Here is a 20,000-nt window from a genome sequence, read left to right as displayed (position 1 = left end):
TGTCATTAATGTTTACATATACTCTATACTAAAAAAAAACTTTATATATATTTAGTTTGTTATTATTATTATTATTATTATTATTATTTATTATTATTATTATTATTATACTGTCATAAGTCCTGAGAAAATAAAGATTATTATTATTATTATAACAAATGTTTGATTTTACAGGTATTTAAAAAAAATAAGTGATGTTTTTAAAAAACTTATAAATAAATCAATGATATMTATATATATATATATATATATATATATTAAAAAAAATAAAGTATTATCAATAGTATTGATATTAGTTTAGATAGAGTATACAATTAGGTGCTAAATATTTTTGTATATATTTTTTGAATATTTATTTATTGATTTTTTTTGTTTTGTTTAATAATTATAAAAATAAATAATTAGTTATAACACAACTACTAATAATTTTCAAGTGAGAGGTTACTGAAAAAATTAAATTAAAAATACATTAAAATATAATATATACATATATAATATATGATTAACAATATTGATAAACAATATTTATTAATAATAATAATTATTTGGCAAAATTAAATGTAATAATAAGTATTATTATTAGGTATTACTATCACATAATGTTTTTTTTATATATAATCTAATCATTAAATTAATGTATTTATTATGTATTCATAATAATAATAATAAACCATTTAATCAATTGTCAGATTTTATTTTATTTTTTTAAAAATTATTTATTTTTTTTTATTATTTTTTGGTGAATGAATTGCATGAATGAATGGATCAGAATATTAAATGTAATTTAAATTAAGAAAATAAATCCTAAAATTTATAAAAAAAAATTTGAAAACTCGCCAAAAAAACTAAATATTATTTAAATAATAATAATAATAATTATTATTATTATAAAACAGTGGAGTGATATATGGCAATAAAAATTTTGTAATTAATAATATATATATTATATATRTATATATATATATATATATATATATATATTATCACATATTATATATATATATGGGAAATGATATGATAGGAGATTTGTCCCAATAATACCATATAATCCCAAATGTTGTATATATATATATATGTACTGTATATTACAGATACCTGTGCTGTATATGTATGACTACCTGTGCTTAAAGATTTGTGTCGTGTTTTGTGTCCTTCACTACTATGACATTAAATCACTTAAAAATAGTAAGTCATATATCATATTATATATRTATATATAWATATAAATATAATGATATACTACTACTACTACTACTACTGTTTAGATATGACATCAGTTATATTATGACTTTTTTGTTGTTGTTATTTAATGATTGATTTAAATGATATTTTTTTTTATTTAAAAAAAAGTGAATCCCATGACTACCTATAATAATATTTTGTGTGACAACTATTGTGTGAATAATTTATTTTTTTTAAACTAACAAAAAAATAAATTTTTAAATTTTATTGAAATTTATTTTTAACTTTTTTTTATTAGGTGTTATCTCTCTCTCTCTCTCTCTCTCTCTCTCTCTCTCTATATATATATATATATATATATATATATATATATATATATATATACTATTAAGTAGTTTTTAGTATTTAGTATACAATAATAATATTATAGTTAAATATATTTAAATACAGTATTTATTTTAAAACTTATTTTTAGGGTTTATTTTAGTTATTAAAATTATTTAGCCTGTTCATTTTTGACTAATTTTGACTAATTTAAAATAATACAAACATTTTAACATTTTTAAATACCATAAAATTTTTATTATTATTTCCAAGTAAACTATTAATATATATATATAAATAAAACGTGTTTTATTTTGTTGTTTTTAAACAAATCAATAATATTTAGCTATTTATAAATATATATGCTATAAATTTTTGTCAGGTATTTTCTATAGAAATCATATTATTATTATTATTATTATTATTAGTTATACTTAAAATTTTTTTGATTGTTTATTGATATGTTTGCCAAACAAACTAAAAATAATAAATAAAATTTGAAAAACAAACTGAAAACTTAAATTCCCAGAAATAATAATTTTTTTTACAATGATTTTCAATATCAATATACAATTGAGTTGTTTTTTTTTGGTGAATAATAATAATAATAATAAGATTGATAAACAATAAATCATTTTTAATTAAATATATATATATATAAATTAAAAATAAAAATAAAAATGTTTTTCCCTATTTATTTATTTAACATTTTTTCAGTACTAATGTTATTGTATTGTATATTGTGTTAAATAAAACATTTTTTAAAACAAAATAATTATTTCAATTATCAATAAATGCAAATAATAGTAATAATAATAATAATAATTTACAGCATTTTTATACATAAAAATTGCTAACAAGACATATAAATAATTACTATTATTTGCATATTATTAATAAAAAATATATTAATTGTATATTTATTATATACAAATCAATACATAATTTATAATTATGTTATTTTATTTAATGTAGCAATAAAACATGTTTAAAAATATTATATATGTATATATTTTTAAATAAAAAATTAATTATTAGTTAACTACATTTATTTATTACATTTTTAAAAAAATGTAAATGTTATTCATGTTAAACAAAAAATATAGTAAATAAATTATTGAAAAATATTAATAATATTAAAAAAAACTAATCATATGATTAAAATTTTCCTAAACAACACATATTAAAAATTATTAGCACATTAAACAACAACATATACTATCAATACTATTGTATATAATATATATATAACTATATATAATTATATAATTTATATATATATACAGTAAAAAAACAATAAATTTTCAAACATTCAATTATCCAATTATTATTATTATTATATCTATAAATATATAATTTTCTAGAAAATTATTTTTCCTTTAAAAAATAATTTGATTTAATTTGCTAAATATATTTATTTATTGTTTAATATGCAAAATGTTAATTTTTAAATAAATAAATTCTATACTACTACTATTAATAATTAGTTATTATATTATATACAATAAATTTGTATATAAACTTATACTGTATATATATATATATATATATATATATATATATATATATATATATATATATATATAAATGTTTGGAAAAAAACAAAACAAAATTCATATAATTTTTTAAATATTTAATTTCTATAATATTTAATAATAATATATTAAATAAATTGCTATCGCAATAATCGTTAAAAATTATTTTATAATTTTTATTAATTTTATAAAAACTAATTTTAATATATAATTATGATTAATATTATGTCTTAGTTTTTTATAAACTTATAAGTAATTTAATGATTAAACTGTATATAAAAATATATGTACTTAAAAATTAAAATTTTTCTTATTATTTAATTTATTTTTAATTAATAACAATTTTATAATAATAATATTATTTTTCAATTGGTGCAATAGCTTAATAAAATCAATAATTATGTAACTTTTTTATGCAAAAATTGCAATTATTTTTGTTGTTGTTGTTATTATTATTGCAATAAATTTAATAGTTTATATAAAAATAAATAAATAATTAAAAAACAACAAAAAAAACTTGTAGATAATGCATTAAAATTTTATAGTATATTTATTTGCTAATATTATTATTATTATTATTATCTAACATTTTCAAGTTAATATTTATTTATATATATATATACTAATTGTTTGTCTATCTCTAACCTAAAAAAATTTATAATTATTATTATTTAGTTAATATATACATTAATTGATGATTTTTTAAGTTAATCGATAAAATAAATAACAATATATATATGCAAAACATATTTTTAAAAAATTTGTCAATGAAAATCAATTATTATTATTATTACAGTATATTTGTATATAAAAAAATATTTTTTTTGTAACTTATTATATACTGTATATATAATACAGTATAGTATTAGTAAATAAAATTAAATAAGTAGACTATGTTAAGGCTATTTAGCTATAATATCAGTCATATAACTGTATAATTAAATCACAAATAAAAAGACGATTAAATAATATTTATTTATTTTTCAATAAAACAAAATTTTGTTTTTTTTTCAATTGACTACAATATATTATATACAGTATATATATATAATATTATATACAAATGAATTRATGAATATTATTATTATTATTAAATTATTACATAATATTTTTATTCATATATTTTTTTGTATGTTAACTAAGTTGTTGTCTTTTTTTTATGTTATTTGACTTTAAGATTAAAATATCTGTAAAAAAWTATTATTATTATTATTATTATTATTAATACAGTATTTAAACAATAATAATAATAATAATAATAACGAAATATTTTTGTTTGAATTATTAATCTCTCTATTATTCAAACATAAGAAAAAAAATTCATTTAACAAATTTTTGTTAAACATAATAAACAAAAATTATTTTTTAAATAAATTATTGAAATTTCATATTCAATATATCAATAATATATTATAAAAAAAATATATGTCCACATACTGTATATATATATATAATATACAGTATATATATATATAATATACAGTATATATATATATATATATACAGTATATATATATATAATATACAGTATATATATATATATATATATAATTATTTACAAAAAATATATGCAAAAAAATATGTTTAGTAATGTAAACACACTTTACTTATATTAAAATCAATTTTTATWAATAAAATTTCAATAATACTATCTATCAGTAATAATAATAATAATAAAATTACTTATTTGTTTAAATTTATGATTTATTATTATTATTAATATTAAGTTTTGTTTATTAAATAAATTATTTGCGAAATATTATTGCATTACACGATAATAATAATTATTTATTTATTTATTTATTAATGACATTCAATTTGTGTAATAATTTTTATTTATTATTATTTAAGACAGTATTTTACAAATAAATAAAAATTGAATTATATTTGAGTGATATATGATTTGATATTTTTTTCACTAGAGATTACTATATTTTTATTTTTTAAATTTAATATAACTAGTAGTGTCTAAAATATAACTGTATATTATTTATTAGATATATTAAACTATTTTGACATTGAAGATAGTCGACAATATATATATATATATTATATACATATATATTATATTTAGAGGACAATAATATATTAGTCAAAACAAATTAAAGCCAATTGATTTTTGTCAAAAAAAAAATAATAATAATTTTTTTTATGTCTACCCCTCTATTGTTATTACCTAATATACAAATTGACAAATTGTAACCCTGATAATAAATTAAAAAATAAATAATTTGTTTAAATGTAATAATTTATTTATATTAACAATATATTTGTTGTTATTATTGTATATAAATTTTTTAATATTTATATATTTGTTAATTTTTGTTTTATTTTTTTTTGTAAAAAATATATAATACAATAAACATTGTGTACTGTTTATTGTATATTACAAATATTTTTAAATATTGTAATYAAATTACCATGATGATGATGTCTCAATCAATGTAATAAATGTAAAATTATCATTGATAATTTTTTTTATTGTATTTTTTAGTGAATTTTATCATGTTAATTTTTATTTTATTTTTAAAAAAATTAATAATTTTGTATCAATGTTGTTTTTATAAATTTTCAATGCTAACTTATTATTAGGTTACCATTTTTTGTATTCAATATTATTGAAAAAAATATATTTTTATTTAAAATACTAATTAATATTTTATATACATTCATAATAATATGCAGTAATAGTAGTACTAAATAATTGAAAATAATAATATTATATTTGACTTCAATCAACAATTATATATGAAATAATTAAAATTTATTTTATTACTAATAAAAATTAAGTTAATTAATTAATATTTAATTTTGACACTTGAACTTATAAAAAAATCATATTATTATTATTATTTATTAATTAATTAAAATTGAAAATCTTAATTACATTATATATATTGTACTTAAAAAAAATATTTCATTGATTGATATCATCATCACATAGAAAGAGAGAGAGAGAGAGAGAGAGAGAGAGAGAGAGAGAGAGAGAGAGAGAGAGAGAGAGAGAGAGAGAGAGATAACATCATTAATATATATTTACTGTAATTAAAAAATATAAAATAAAAAGTTTAAACTCTATTTCAATTTAAATCATTAGATAAATAATATATTATTTTTTTTAATGTCAAGTATACTAGATTAAGATAAACGATATCTGTTAGGACAKTCAGCCCCCCCCCCGGGGGGTAGGTTATACACACTAGTTTATGGGGTCTATGGGTATAGATATATATACAGTAYATATGGGTTATACAGTCAGTATACTGTATATTATATACAGTATATACAGTCTACTAGTTTTTGAACGATGATAAAGTGTAAACCAACTTAAAAAAAAATAAAATATAATAAATGATAATAAATGAAAGTTTTTTTTAATCATTATATATATATTTATTATTTATCTCTAATATAAATTAAGTATTTACTTATAGYTTATATAAGAGGACAGGTATGCAATTATTATCGGTATGTATGTATGTATGCTGTTATTTGGTTGGTCTATAACCCGAAATATTTTACATTAAATATATATATATAAAGTCAATAATTTATTACTATTTGTTTTTGTTTGAAAAAATATGATAAATATATACATAAATTATTGAGAGATTTTTTTTCTATTTTCTATATCAACAAAAAAATATATGTATAATAATATGATTATTAAAGTTATTATTATTCAAAATAGAMAAATAGATTATATATTATTATTATTAAGTCATAAATAGTTTTTTTTGTATGAATTAATGAYGAAAATAGATAATATTTAAGACTTMTTTAAAAAATATTATATATATWTRTATATWWAAATATTTAATATTTAAAWGACAACAACAAAAATAACTTATWATAAAAATCATATAAAATAATGGGTTTAGAGAGTGTGTGTGTATATAAAAAACAAAATTGTAATATAAAATAATATCATAATAAATATAATTTTAAAAAAAAATTTATTATATCTTTTTATTTAGTTTAAACCGACAAAAAAATGTATAAATTATTTTAAAATTCATAGGATGTCTCTCTCTCTCTCTCTCTCTCTCTCTCTCTCTCTCTCTCTCTCTCTCTCTCTCTCTCTCTCTCTCTCTCTCTCTCTCTTGTCTATCACTCAATCCCCTGCCGACAAAAAAAWCAAAAAAAAAAAATAATTTATTTTATTATTAATCAGAAAAAAATAACAATAAGTTTTTTAGTTTTATGTGTCTATGTTTTTATATATGTAAGTGTGTTTGTGTGTATGTGTGTGTATGTGTGTGTRTGTGTGTGTATGTGTGTGTATGTGTGTGTATGTGTGTGTATGTGTGTGTATGTGTGTGTATGTGTGTGTATGTGTGTGTGTGTGTGTGTGTGTGTGTGTGTGTGTGTGTGTATGTGTGTGTATGTGTTTGTATGTGTGTGTGTGTGTGTATGTGTGTGTATGTRTGTTTATGTGTATGTATGTGTATGTGTTTGTATGTGTGTGTGTATGTGTATGTATGTATGTGTATGTGTGTGTCTAAAATAATATCTGCAAATTAATTACAATTTATATATATATATATATATATATATATATATATATATATATATATATATATATTCACTTTCAGTATGTATTTAGATATTATCATAAATTTATGATATTATTATACTGTATTAATGAGTGTCTCTAATATATTACTGGTATATATATATATATATTTAAGAGGATATGATATGTGATGACTATCAATGAATATTAATAAATAAAATAAAATGTTTAGTGATTTAAAAAAATAAATAAATACAATATATATGTTAAACAATAAAATCTAGAGATAAATAAAAAAAAMYWAAAAGTAATACTAAAACAATAGTTGTTTTGTTAATATTTAAAACACATTTAACACTATTGTTATCATTATTATTATTATTATTATTCAGTAAATGATTTTTAACTTTCATTTATTTATTATTATTATTTTTATATAAAAAATCTTACATTTAGTATAAGTTTTTTTATAGTTGAAAAAAATTTGTTTTTTTTTTTTGAGTTAAAAATTTGTATTTTTATTTAATTTTATTTAGTTTTTTAAACKATATATATTTTTTTTAAATACACTGTTTATCATCTCATGTGAACTAATAAACACTTATATATATATWTATATGTAGTTTAAAAGTTTATACTCTGTATTATAGTAGTACAGTAAAAGTTAGTTAATAGTGACCCATATTATATATATATATACCTCTAGCTTATGGAGTATTTATTTATTTATTTATTGTATTTTTTAATCCATGATTTCTGGTTAACCCTATTTGTGATCATCTTTTTTTTTGTTATAATAAAATATTTATTTTTTTTTGTTATTATAATAATATTAATAATAATGTATAAGTTATTAGAAATTTTTTGTTTGTTTTCATATCATAAATTATTTTCAAAAATAAAAAATAAAAATCATACTAAATATTTTGTGTAAAATATAATTTTTTGTTTCAAAAATATATATATATATATATATATATATATATATATATATATATATATATATATATATATATATATTGAATGTATAGATGAATATCGGAAAAACGTTTTTTATTTTATTTATTTATTTTTTTTTTTTTTGTTTGGACTCATATTTCAAATAATTTTAACAAAAATAATAATTAATAAATATTTTTTTTAATACATAATATTCTAGATATTTAGTGATAACATATGTGTTAGAGAAACCAAAAACATAAAAAAAAATATTTTTAAATAAAACTAAATATTAATAATGAAATAATAAAAATAAYACTAAAAAATATTATTTTTTATTTAAAATAAATAAAATTAATAATAATAATAAATAATCATATTTTTGTTATTGATAAACTTTTTTTTTATWTAAACATAAACCATATTTTCATTATTATTATTAATTTAATAATTAATATTTTTTGTTTTATTTAATGATWAWTACATTTAAAAAAATTTAAAAACAATACATACAGTGTATTCATYATTATTTATGATTTACTTTTTTATTAAATATTTTTATTTTAATTGATGTTTTAATAACTTATTCAAACATTTTTGTTATTATTATTATTATTATTATTAAATATTAGTTAAGTACTTATAATTTCAATCAACAAAATACAACATTAATTATATATATATTAATTAATACCCATTAACTYGTRTTTTAACTAAACTATGATTTTATTTATTATTAAWAACAAAAAAAAACATTTTTAGTATTTTTCAAGATTTTGTTTGTTTGAATGTATCAAATAGTTTGTTAACTCTCTCTCTCTCTCTCTCTCTCTCTCTCTCTCTCTCTCTCTCTCTCTCTCTCTCTCTCTCTCTCTCTCTCTCTCTCTCTCTCTCTCTCTCTCTCTCTCTCATTGATGGTTTGCATTGCCATTCAATTATTATTATTATTATTATTATCATCATCTCTACCCTTCATTTATTAATTACCTGTAAATCATGAAAATTGTTTGTTTATATACAATATATATATATATATATATATATATACAGTACTTAATAATACTAATAGTTTTAATTAAGTTAATTAGTAATTCAAGTATTTGGCATTTTTTCACACATTATTATTATTATTAACTATTAATTTAATATTTGTTTATATATACTGTATATATATATATATATATATATATATATAAATGGTTTTATACATCATTGAACTAAATTTTTTTTATTTAATTCATGTATAATAAAAATTTGTTGAAGAATATACCATTCAATAAAAAAATACTAAAAAATTGTATATAATATATATATATATATATATATATATATATATATTTGTTGATCATATCTCAAGATATTAAAAGATATAATATTTATTTAATTTTTTTTAATGAAAAAAAGGGTTAAAACTCTAATAAAATACAATAACATTGATTGTGATAAGCAATTAACTATTAAGTATTATATTACAAATTTTAATATTATTGAAAAAGTTTACAGTAAACTATTGAAACCAATTTAATTAAAAAAAATTTACAAAAAAATATTTATTATTAACTATTATAATATAGTTTTTTCCATTTGTTAATTARTCATAAAAATATAATTTTTAAAAAAATTATTAATTATATATCATATTTCAAGAATTATTAATTTATATATATATATTTGTAAAGATTTAATAAATAAATAAATTTTTATTACTATTATATAAAATGCATTAATAATAATATTTACTATTTTTAAAATGTTTTAAAAATTTAATCAAAAATTATTTTATATACAACAACAACAAAAACAATAATAGTAAATATAAATTATTACAAACAAAAAAAATTATGATTTTTTTGTTTGTTTGTAATAATTTATATTTCAATTTGTTAGTAATAATAATATATGATTGAAGGTAACAATAATATCAAATAATAACATAATTAAATTTTAAAAAATTTACCAAATTAACCATGATTAATTTTGTTTATTTTTTAAATGATTGAATATTATTGTATACAAAATAAATAGTCATTCAATAAAATACAATAATTGAAAATATAATTATTTATTTAAAACATTAAATTTTTTTWTAATAAATTATATATAGTATATATATGCACACATAGTTTATAAATAGTTTTTTTATTTAATTATAAAACAGTACATTAATTATTATAATTTTAAAAAAATAAATAAAAATCTAAATTAACAAAATTTATAATGACATTAATTATTAATTATATATATATTTTTAAAAATATTATTATTATTATTATTTTCTTGTTGTTTGCATATACATGAATAAATTATTTTAAATGATATTTAAAATTTTTAAAATTATTATTATTAATTTTATATWTATATAATAATAATATAGTTGATGATTCAAAACACACACACACATACAGTATTTTTAATWAAAATACATGATTTGAATATATAATTAACAATTAATTATCTATATATATATATATATATATATATATACTATACTATACTATTAGTACAATAGTACTATACTATTGATAATAACTAATTAAAACAATATATATATATATATATATATAATATTTATGTTAATTAATTTTCAATAGACTATTGAATAATTTATTTTTCAAATATATATTTATTATTATTTTTTAAAATAAAGGTCTACTCTATGGGCCCAAACAGCCGCTATCGGTACTGATGACCGACTACGACAACTATGCCGTCACCTATACGTGTACGCGCCGTACGTTCGGGCATCGGCAACAATTGACCGTTATGTCGCGTACAGCCAGTCAGCTACCGGAGCTATACATGAACAAAATCTACCGATACATCTATCGATTAGGACTACTGGCCGGCGGCCGGTCATCGGTTCAATTGCAAAACATCAACCAACAGGACTGTCAGCAGCCGGAGATCAACGAAAACGGTTATCCAATCAATAAGCCCTGGTATTATCATTTGCACAATCAATATAGCAGTGGTGGTAATGGTGCTGATGGTGTGGGTGCTGCTGACCATCATATTGTCGACAATGAAATTGACGATCCGTTTGATGATAAATATTGGTGAACACACCCATCACCCTAACCACCCATCCATCGTCTAATACTTGTATATATATATATCTGTATCTATCTATCTATTTATATAACTTATATACAACAACAACAACAAAAAACTACCGGTGCTATCGTGATGTTTGTGGGCGCCTATGTATTGGGGGGGGGCCTGGTATGCAAGATTATTATTTTTAAAAATAAATAAATAATAATAATAATACTGTAATATGCTATCGACATATCCTCTCTCTATCAACCAAACATGACATCCCATTATATAACTCATACATAATTATATATATATATATATATTCATTATAAATATATATAAATGTTTTTTTTAATTATATGATATAATTAAATTAAATATACAAAAAAATAAATAATAATATCTGAAAACATATGTTTTTTATTTAAAAATAATAAAATAAATATCTAATTAATATTTTTGGGATTACATTATGTGTGAATATATTTATGATAAAAGGGTTTTATTTATATATATATAAAACATAATAATTATGTAAATATATTATTAAAATATATATAGTTATTTTTTTGATACTAATTATGTAACAGTACAACGATTTTTTCAATGATGTCTATATTATTATTATTATTATTACATAATAGTAATATTTTATTATATATTTTTTTGGTAATAATATTTAGTATCATTTCCTCAACACATATATTGATATAATATATTACTACTACTACTACTACTACTGTATGTAATATCATATTTTTTTTTGGGTAAATTTTTTTAAAAACATTTTATTATTTAAATATTATCAACTTATTGTGAAATATTAATAATAATTATTAATAATAATTATTATTATTAATTATTACATTTAAAACAAACAAAAAATAGTTAAATAATTGTTTATTTTCAATGCATTGATATTTTTTTACAATTTAATTAGCCAAACAATTTTGTTTTTAAATAAAAAAATAATTATATAATACATAAACATATTATAATTTTTGCCATAAAATTTTATGTGTTATCATATATATATATATACAATATATTATTGTAACTTATTTTTATCTATTAATATTATTATACTATTATTATTATTATTAATTATTTTTTTAAAACTATTTATTACATTTACAATCAAAATAATTGTTGTATTTTTTGTCATTGAAAAAAATAAAAATAACTAAACGTTATTTTATGTAATATGTATTGTATATATATATAATTTTAATAAAAATAAATAAGATATAAATGTGTGTGAAATTTAATATTACAATGATTTTGATTTATATTTAATATAATAAATTATAAACAAAATGGTTTTTATATTAAATCAAATTAAACATATTAGACAATTTTGTAACCAACAAAAAAGTTATGTAATATTAGAAAATATTTAGTTTTATGTATTTTTTTAGTATTATTACTATTATTATTTGAAAATATATTGTCTGTAAAAACCCTGATTTAATTTATATATAAAAAAATAAATAATAAAATTCATTAAATTCCTATAATATTATTATTTTATTCATATATAACTTATTATATATTATCATTGATTGTGGTTAAAAAAAATGTGTGTAATTTTAATAAAATTATTTTATTGCTAATCTGATTGTAATTTAATATTGTGTTTTACCATTAATAAAAAAATCAATGAAACAAACAAACAAATAATAATAATAATAATAATAATAATAATAATAATAATACTGTATTATTATAGTATATTATATTACATGTATATCATATATACTGTATAAATATATATCTTAAGTATGTAATCGACAATTAAAATTAGTTTTTTTATTTAAATAAATTTTTTTATAATACACATATTTTAGTTTAGCAATAATTATTATGTTATATATATACATTTGATTATGTATATATATTTGATTAAAAATAATTTTTTAAAAAAATTATAAATATATAGGTTTAAATCAATTGTGTCTAATGTTATAATTTATTAAAACATTTTTATTTTTGTTTGTTTGGTTGGTTTACAATTATAATTATTTAAATTATTTTTGCGATATCTTCYCAATGTGTTTATAAAATATTAGATGAAAAAATTTAATTAATTTCAAAAAACAAATGTTATTTATTTTAATTAAATTATCAGAAATTTTTAACAACAAAAAAATTGTTGTYTCATTTAGTTAAGTGTTTTTAAATTTMTAWAATTAATATTTATTTACATAACTTAATATCAATTTATWAAATCTMATAAACATTAATAATACTAATTATTATTATCTATTTATTTATAGATATATTATTAATATTTATATATAATTAATCTATAAATTTAAAGTAAATATATTGAATATTTATTATAAGTTTTGATTATAAATGATTATAATTTATAATAATAATAATAATAATAATAAAGTCAACAAAATATCATATACTATTTACAGTAAATAATTAATTTACAATTATAATTATTTTGAACAATTTATTTATAGTTGACAACAATTTTTTAAATGATACAAAAATAATTTTTATTATTATATTTTATGATTTATTTATTTTTATTAATTTATTTAATTTGATAGCACATTGTAACTAAAAACTATAATATATATTAAAATTATATATATATATATATATATAYATATATATATATATATATATATATATATATTTAATAACAATCAAATAAATTTTTTTGTTAATTAAATTTGTTATATAAAATAATAATAATAATAATTGTGACATAAAATATTGTATTACTATTAATAATAAAAATATTATTAATAATAATAATATACTGTTTAAATAATTATCACACAGTTTTTATTTAATAAACTATTTTAATAATAATAATAATTATTATTATTATAATCATAATATCCTTTTTCCTCGACATTAGTTTTTTTAATGTTGTGATCTGTTAGTCAAAACTGTTTATCAATTTTATGATATAATTTTTTTTTGTAATAATAATAATAATAAGGAAGTATATCCTATATTTAATAATAACATTATTAATAATATTAATGTTATAACTTATATTAAAATATATAATATAATATAAACACATAGACAGTAAAGTACAGTATGTAAAGTGTTTTTTAAATAAAATAATTTTAAAAATTTTTTATCGAGAGTTCAAATCAATTGATTATATTATATAATAATAATAATGTGATGCAAAATACATCAAATTAATGGGTTTTTTTAATATAAAAATAATAATAATTGTTTTTAATATCAAATACATATATTTATATTTTATATGTATTGTATTTGTAATTGATTTTGATAACACATGTTTGATAATACAGTTTAATAATAATAATAATAAATAAATAAATTTTTATATAAAGGAAATTGTGATCAGAAATAAATCATTTATAATGATTATTATATATTTTTATAATAATAATAAGTATTATATTGTTGTTTTTAATCATCGATAAATATGTAATATATATATATATTTAATACAATGACCCAGTTTATATTTTTTTAAACATAAAAAATTTTATTTATTTATTTATTAAAATTTTTTTATAAAATAAATATTTTTTGATCTAGTGCAATTTTCTATAATATATGAAAAAAATTATGATGATGATGATTAAATTAATAATTGGTAAATAACTATTATTATTATTATTTTTTTTTGTTGTCATAATTACTGTATAAATATGATTATTATTATTAAAATTATTTAGTATATCTCATCAAATTTTTATTTGAATAATAAATAATTTTATATCATTTATCTATTCAATCAATACGTAAAATGATTTAAATAGGTTTGACATCGTTTTTAATATTAAAATAATATTTGTATTTTATTTTTTTTTAAATAAAAATCAAACATAACTTTTACAATAGTTTTATTTATTTGTTTGATTAAACTTATCATTTATACAATAATATATTGTAATAATAATACAAGTATTTATTTCCCAAATTTTTAATGATTTGTAATTTAGTAAATAAAATAAAATAATATAAATGAATAAATAATATAAAAGTATTTCTCAAACATTTTTAGTCAAATCAATCAATCAATTAATTATTATTATTATTAATTCATATAATTTCATATAATTTCATAATTTATTGACTAAATTATAGTAAATAATGTGTATATCAGTACACAGTATATCATTATATCTAATGTTATGTCTATTGACTATCAAATTAATATCAGTGTATATTTTAAAGTTAAAAAATATTAATATATATATATATATATATTATGTATTATTTATTAATATATACATGTATATATTCAATAGTAATTATTAATTTGAATTTTTCCCGAAATTTTTTTTAACTCTCTCTCTCTCTCTCTCTCTCTCTCTCTCTCTCTCTCTCTCTCTCTCTCTCTCTCTCTCTCTCTGTTTCGTACATAATATCCTTGAATTATTATTTTTATTTTTATTTTTTTTTTGATAATTGTTTGACAGTTTAAAATTTCTGATATATTTGATTAATATATATATATATATATATATATATACATATATAAAATACTGTAATATGTAAACTATATATAATATTATATAATTATTATTAATTGCTATATTCAGTTAGCAAAAAAAATGAGGGGGGAGTGGAAGGGGATATATATATATATAACTTAATATATATATATAACTTAATATATATATATATATATATGCATAGCTACAAGTTTTTAAAAAATTTAAATTCAACTAAAAATATATTAATAGTTTAGTTATTCACTTCAAGTTATATATATATATATACTGTACTTAAAAAAAATTTCTCCCTGTGCTTGATAAGTTAGGTCCATTTAATTTGTATTTAAAAAAACCTATTACTACTACTAGTAATGACATCACTGTGACTATAGTAGTAGTAGTAGTAGTGTTAGTACAGTATAAAAGTATATATTTTTAGTATATATATATATACACACAGTGTATATATATGTACTTAAATATCTATAATAAACTGTATGTATATACAGTATATCTACTGTATATTTATAGAAGTAATACAAAATAAAATAATTTATAATTTATTTATCATTAATTGGCTCATATTTTTAACACTCATATATATATAATTTAATTTACTGTATGTATGTCTATGTATTTATATCTATATATATATATATGAAAAACCAATATCTGATAACCAGTAGGACAGGTATAACCTCTCTCTCTCTCCCATCTATTTCAGTGTATTTTTCAGTAAAATTTTTTTGAGTAAATTGAGATATTTTTAGTATAATTTTATTTGAAATTTTATTTTATTATTTTTCAGTGGTCTAAATATATATACAAATTTGAAAAAAAAAATTTTTTTTGGGGATTTTATGAGATTATAGTTATTATTATTATTATTATTGTTTTTGTTGTTGGGATTTACAATTGTGTGTCTATTTAAACATAAAACATAAATTGTAAGTATTTTTTATTTATTTATTTTTTTTGTGTATAATTTACCTAAAAATATATACTGTATAATGAGTTATGTAAAACAATTGTAATTTTAAATTAAAAAAGTATTTAAAAAAAAATAAATAAGTTTTACTAAAATAGCATTTTTTAATATATAAATATTTTTTTGGACTTTATGTTTGATTTTTTTTTAAAAACAAAAAGTTTATGTAATAAAACTGTTTGTATAATTTGTGGTAAATTTTTTTTTTAGAAAAAAATTTATTTATAAAACTAAAAAAAATATCACGGATTTCCATTAGTAATAATAATAATAATAAAAACAATAGTAATTATTATATATTTTTTGAAAATAGATATTTAGGTTTTAATATCCGATTATTTTTCCGTAATATATTGAAAGTTATTTATAAAATATTTTTATAATTAAAACTATTTTGATTTAACTAATATGACAACTAAATCAATGATTATAAACTTATATAATAATAATTATAATAATTTTAAAAATTAACAAAAGTAATAGTCTATTAAATATTATTATTTTTAATATATTATAATATTATATTGTAATTTAATACTGTATTTGATATGTATGTATAAAATACATGTACTGTATATTAAAAAATTGATTATACATTGGACTATACAATCAAAATAGATGTAAATTTATTTGATTTTTTTTTATTGAATATAATGTTTTTGATTTTTTGATAGATTATACATAAAAATTTACATTTTTAACAAACAAAAACAACAAAATTAATTAATATTAATATTCACTCAATTATATTAGCAATAAATGATAATTTTTTTTTGAATTCAAGTTTGAAATGTTTAAAATTATTATTAATATAATTAATTGATAAGTATTTTTGTTAATTTGCAAAAAAATTTTTTTTTCTAGTTTATTAAGTTGTCGTAAAATTAATTAATTAATATTATTAATAATTTTTATTATCACTATTTTAAATCAATTATTACTGTATTACATGATTACTGATTACAAGTTTTTTTTTGAAATAAAAAAATAAACCACAAGTTTTAATAACTACTGTTTATAACTTAATAAACATTTATTTATATTTTAAATATTATTATTTATTATTATTTATTATTATATTATATTTTTTCCTTATTATTTAGTATATAAAACAATTAATTAATCATAAAAAAAATTTACTAATAATGTTAACAAAAAAAATATAAGTGTGATAGCTTTAAAGTTTAATTTTTTATTTATTTATTAAATATTTATAAAAAAAAATATTATGAATAATATTAACTGTTGCTATTGATGTCAAATTAATATTTATAATATTGAAAAATAATAACAATTTTTTTTATTTAAAAAAAAAAGTATTAAATATAAATTTTTGATATTTGATGACACATTGATAATAATAATGACATATAATTAATTAATATACAGTAATATTTTTTTTTAAATGATTTAATTAACTTATGTTATGTAATATTTTTTTCAAAAAATTATTTTTCAGTAATACTTATATTTTTTTTAAAATATTCAATTATTTATTTGTAATTTTAAAAAAAATCTAATTTTATGCCACAAAATCTATTAATAAATTATATACAAAACAAAAAATATATCCCAAAAATACGTGTTGTGTCGTACGTGTCATATATAACGAGTTATTTTTATTTTTAAAAAAAAAATTAAACAAAAATGTTATCAATTTTTCAAAAAAAAAAATATTTTTCAACTTATAAATAACTAATCAATCAAATTATTAATTTATTAATATGTTTGATAACTATTTATAACAACTATAAAAATCAATAGTTTATTTAAAATTTTTATAATAAATAACCAAATTTATAAATATAACAAATATTTTATAGATATATATGTTTTATATTTTTTAATTAATTTTTTTTTTAATAATTATATATCATTATGAATCATATTATATATAAAAATTAATGTATTAATTGGTGTCATTTAATTAGTAATAATATTTTTTTTCCACTAATATATTAAGTAAAATAATAATGATTTTTGAAAAAAAATAAAAATATCATATAAATAATAATATATTTAGTAAAATTTTTTTTAAAACAGTTATATAACTGATTGATATTGTATTTAAAACACTTTATTAACTAAATATTTTTTGCAATTTAACATTTAATTATTTATTTTTTTAATATTTTTTTATAAATATTATTAATATTAAAATTAATATTAAAATTAAAAACATTCAGAAAACTGGAAATTTCTGTGATTTTACTTATCATTGATTATATACTGTAGTGAGTAATGAAAATAAAAAATATATTTATTTATTTTTTTAAAAATACTATTTATTTAGTTTAATGTTATTATATAATTACAACATTTATTTTATTTTTTTACTAAAACTTAATTAAATTAAATTTTATTACGTAAAAACTAAAATGCTAATTTTTTAATTTTAAATTAACTGTATATAATAAATTTAATGTATATATATATATCACATGTATATATATATGTAAATAAATATATATAAATTATAGTAATATTATATGTAACCTCCTATTGACGTAATATAATAATAATAATAATAATAATTTATATTAATTTTAATAACAACCAAAAAATTCAATTCAATTTATTAAATAATTTTTTGTTTGTTTTTTTTATTAAATTGTTATTTATAGGGATGTCTTCAATCAATAGGATATGATATGACATATCAAACGATATAATAATACTAATAATACTAATCATACCATCAAATGATAAAATTATGGATCAATCGTTTGCCACTACCACACAACCAGCACCAGCACCTGCACCACCATCAACAACATCAATGATGATAATGGATCAGCTATACAATAATTATAGTGACCTTCAATTGGACGACCAGACACTGGATCAGATTAGTCAGCTATTGACGCCATTGCCGACTACTACAATTAGTAGTAGTGGACAACCATTACGGGCACCACTACTACCCCCACAACCACCAGTAGCAGCAGCATCGGTGGCACAGTTACCCGATTTTAGACAACCATACTCTCAGTGTAATACCCAACACCACAACAACATCACCA

The 20,000-nt window shown here is 15.7% G+C and overlaps 2 protein-coding genes across 2 annotated transcripts in view; both read left to right on the top strand.

Annotated features, from left to right (window-relative positions):
- LOC128954263 (apolipoprotein D-like) overlaps positions 1 to 11,654 on the top strand; it is a 23,476-nt gene extending 11,822 nt beyond the window's left edge. Inside the window, exon 4 of the mRNA XM_054299838.1 lies at positions 11,144 to 11,654. Coding sequence (XP_054155813.1) covers positions 11,144 to 11,556 — 413 coding nt within the window. The 3' untranslated portion in view covers positions 11,557 to 11,654. The remainder of the gene's footprint in view (positions 1 to 11,143) is intronic.
- Positions 11,655 to 16,850: 5,196 nt separating this feature from the next.
- The window catches only part of LOC128954334 (hypoxia-inducible factor prolyl hydroxylase-like), a 7,260-nt gene continuing 4,110 nt past the window's right edge, over positions 16,851 to 20,000 (top strand). Inside the window, exons 1-2 of the mRNA XM_054299909.1 lie at positions 16,851 to 16,936; positions 19,602 to 20,000. The exon at positions 19,602 to 20,000 is cut by the window's right edge and continues 282 nt beyond it. Coding sequence (XP_054155884.1) covers positions 19,691 to 20,000 — 310 coding nt within the window. The 5' untranslated portion in view covers positions 16,851 to 16,936; positions 19,602 to 19,690. The remainder of the gene's footprint in view (positions 16,937 to 19,601) is intronic.

Source organism: Oppia nitens, unplaced genomic scaffold (genome assembly GCF_028296485.1).
Source record: "Oppia nitens isolate AA-2021 unplaced genomic scaffold, nextdenovo-longstitch-racon4-pilon3 scaffold26_pilon_pilon_pilon, whole genome shotgun sequence".
NCBI lineage: Eukaryota > Metazoa > Arthropoda > Arachnida > Sarcoptiformes > Oppiidae > Oppia > Oppia nitens.
Note: the sequence above shows the minus strand (reverse complement) of the source record. Positions and strands in the feature narration are given on the sequence as shown.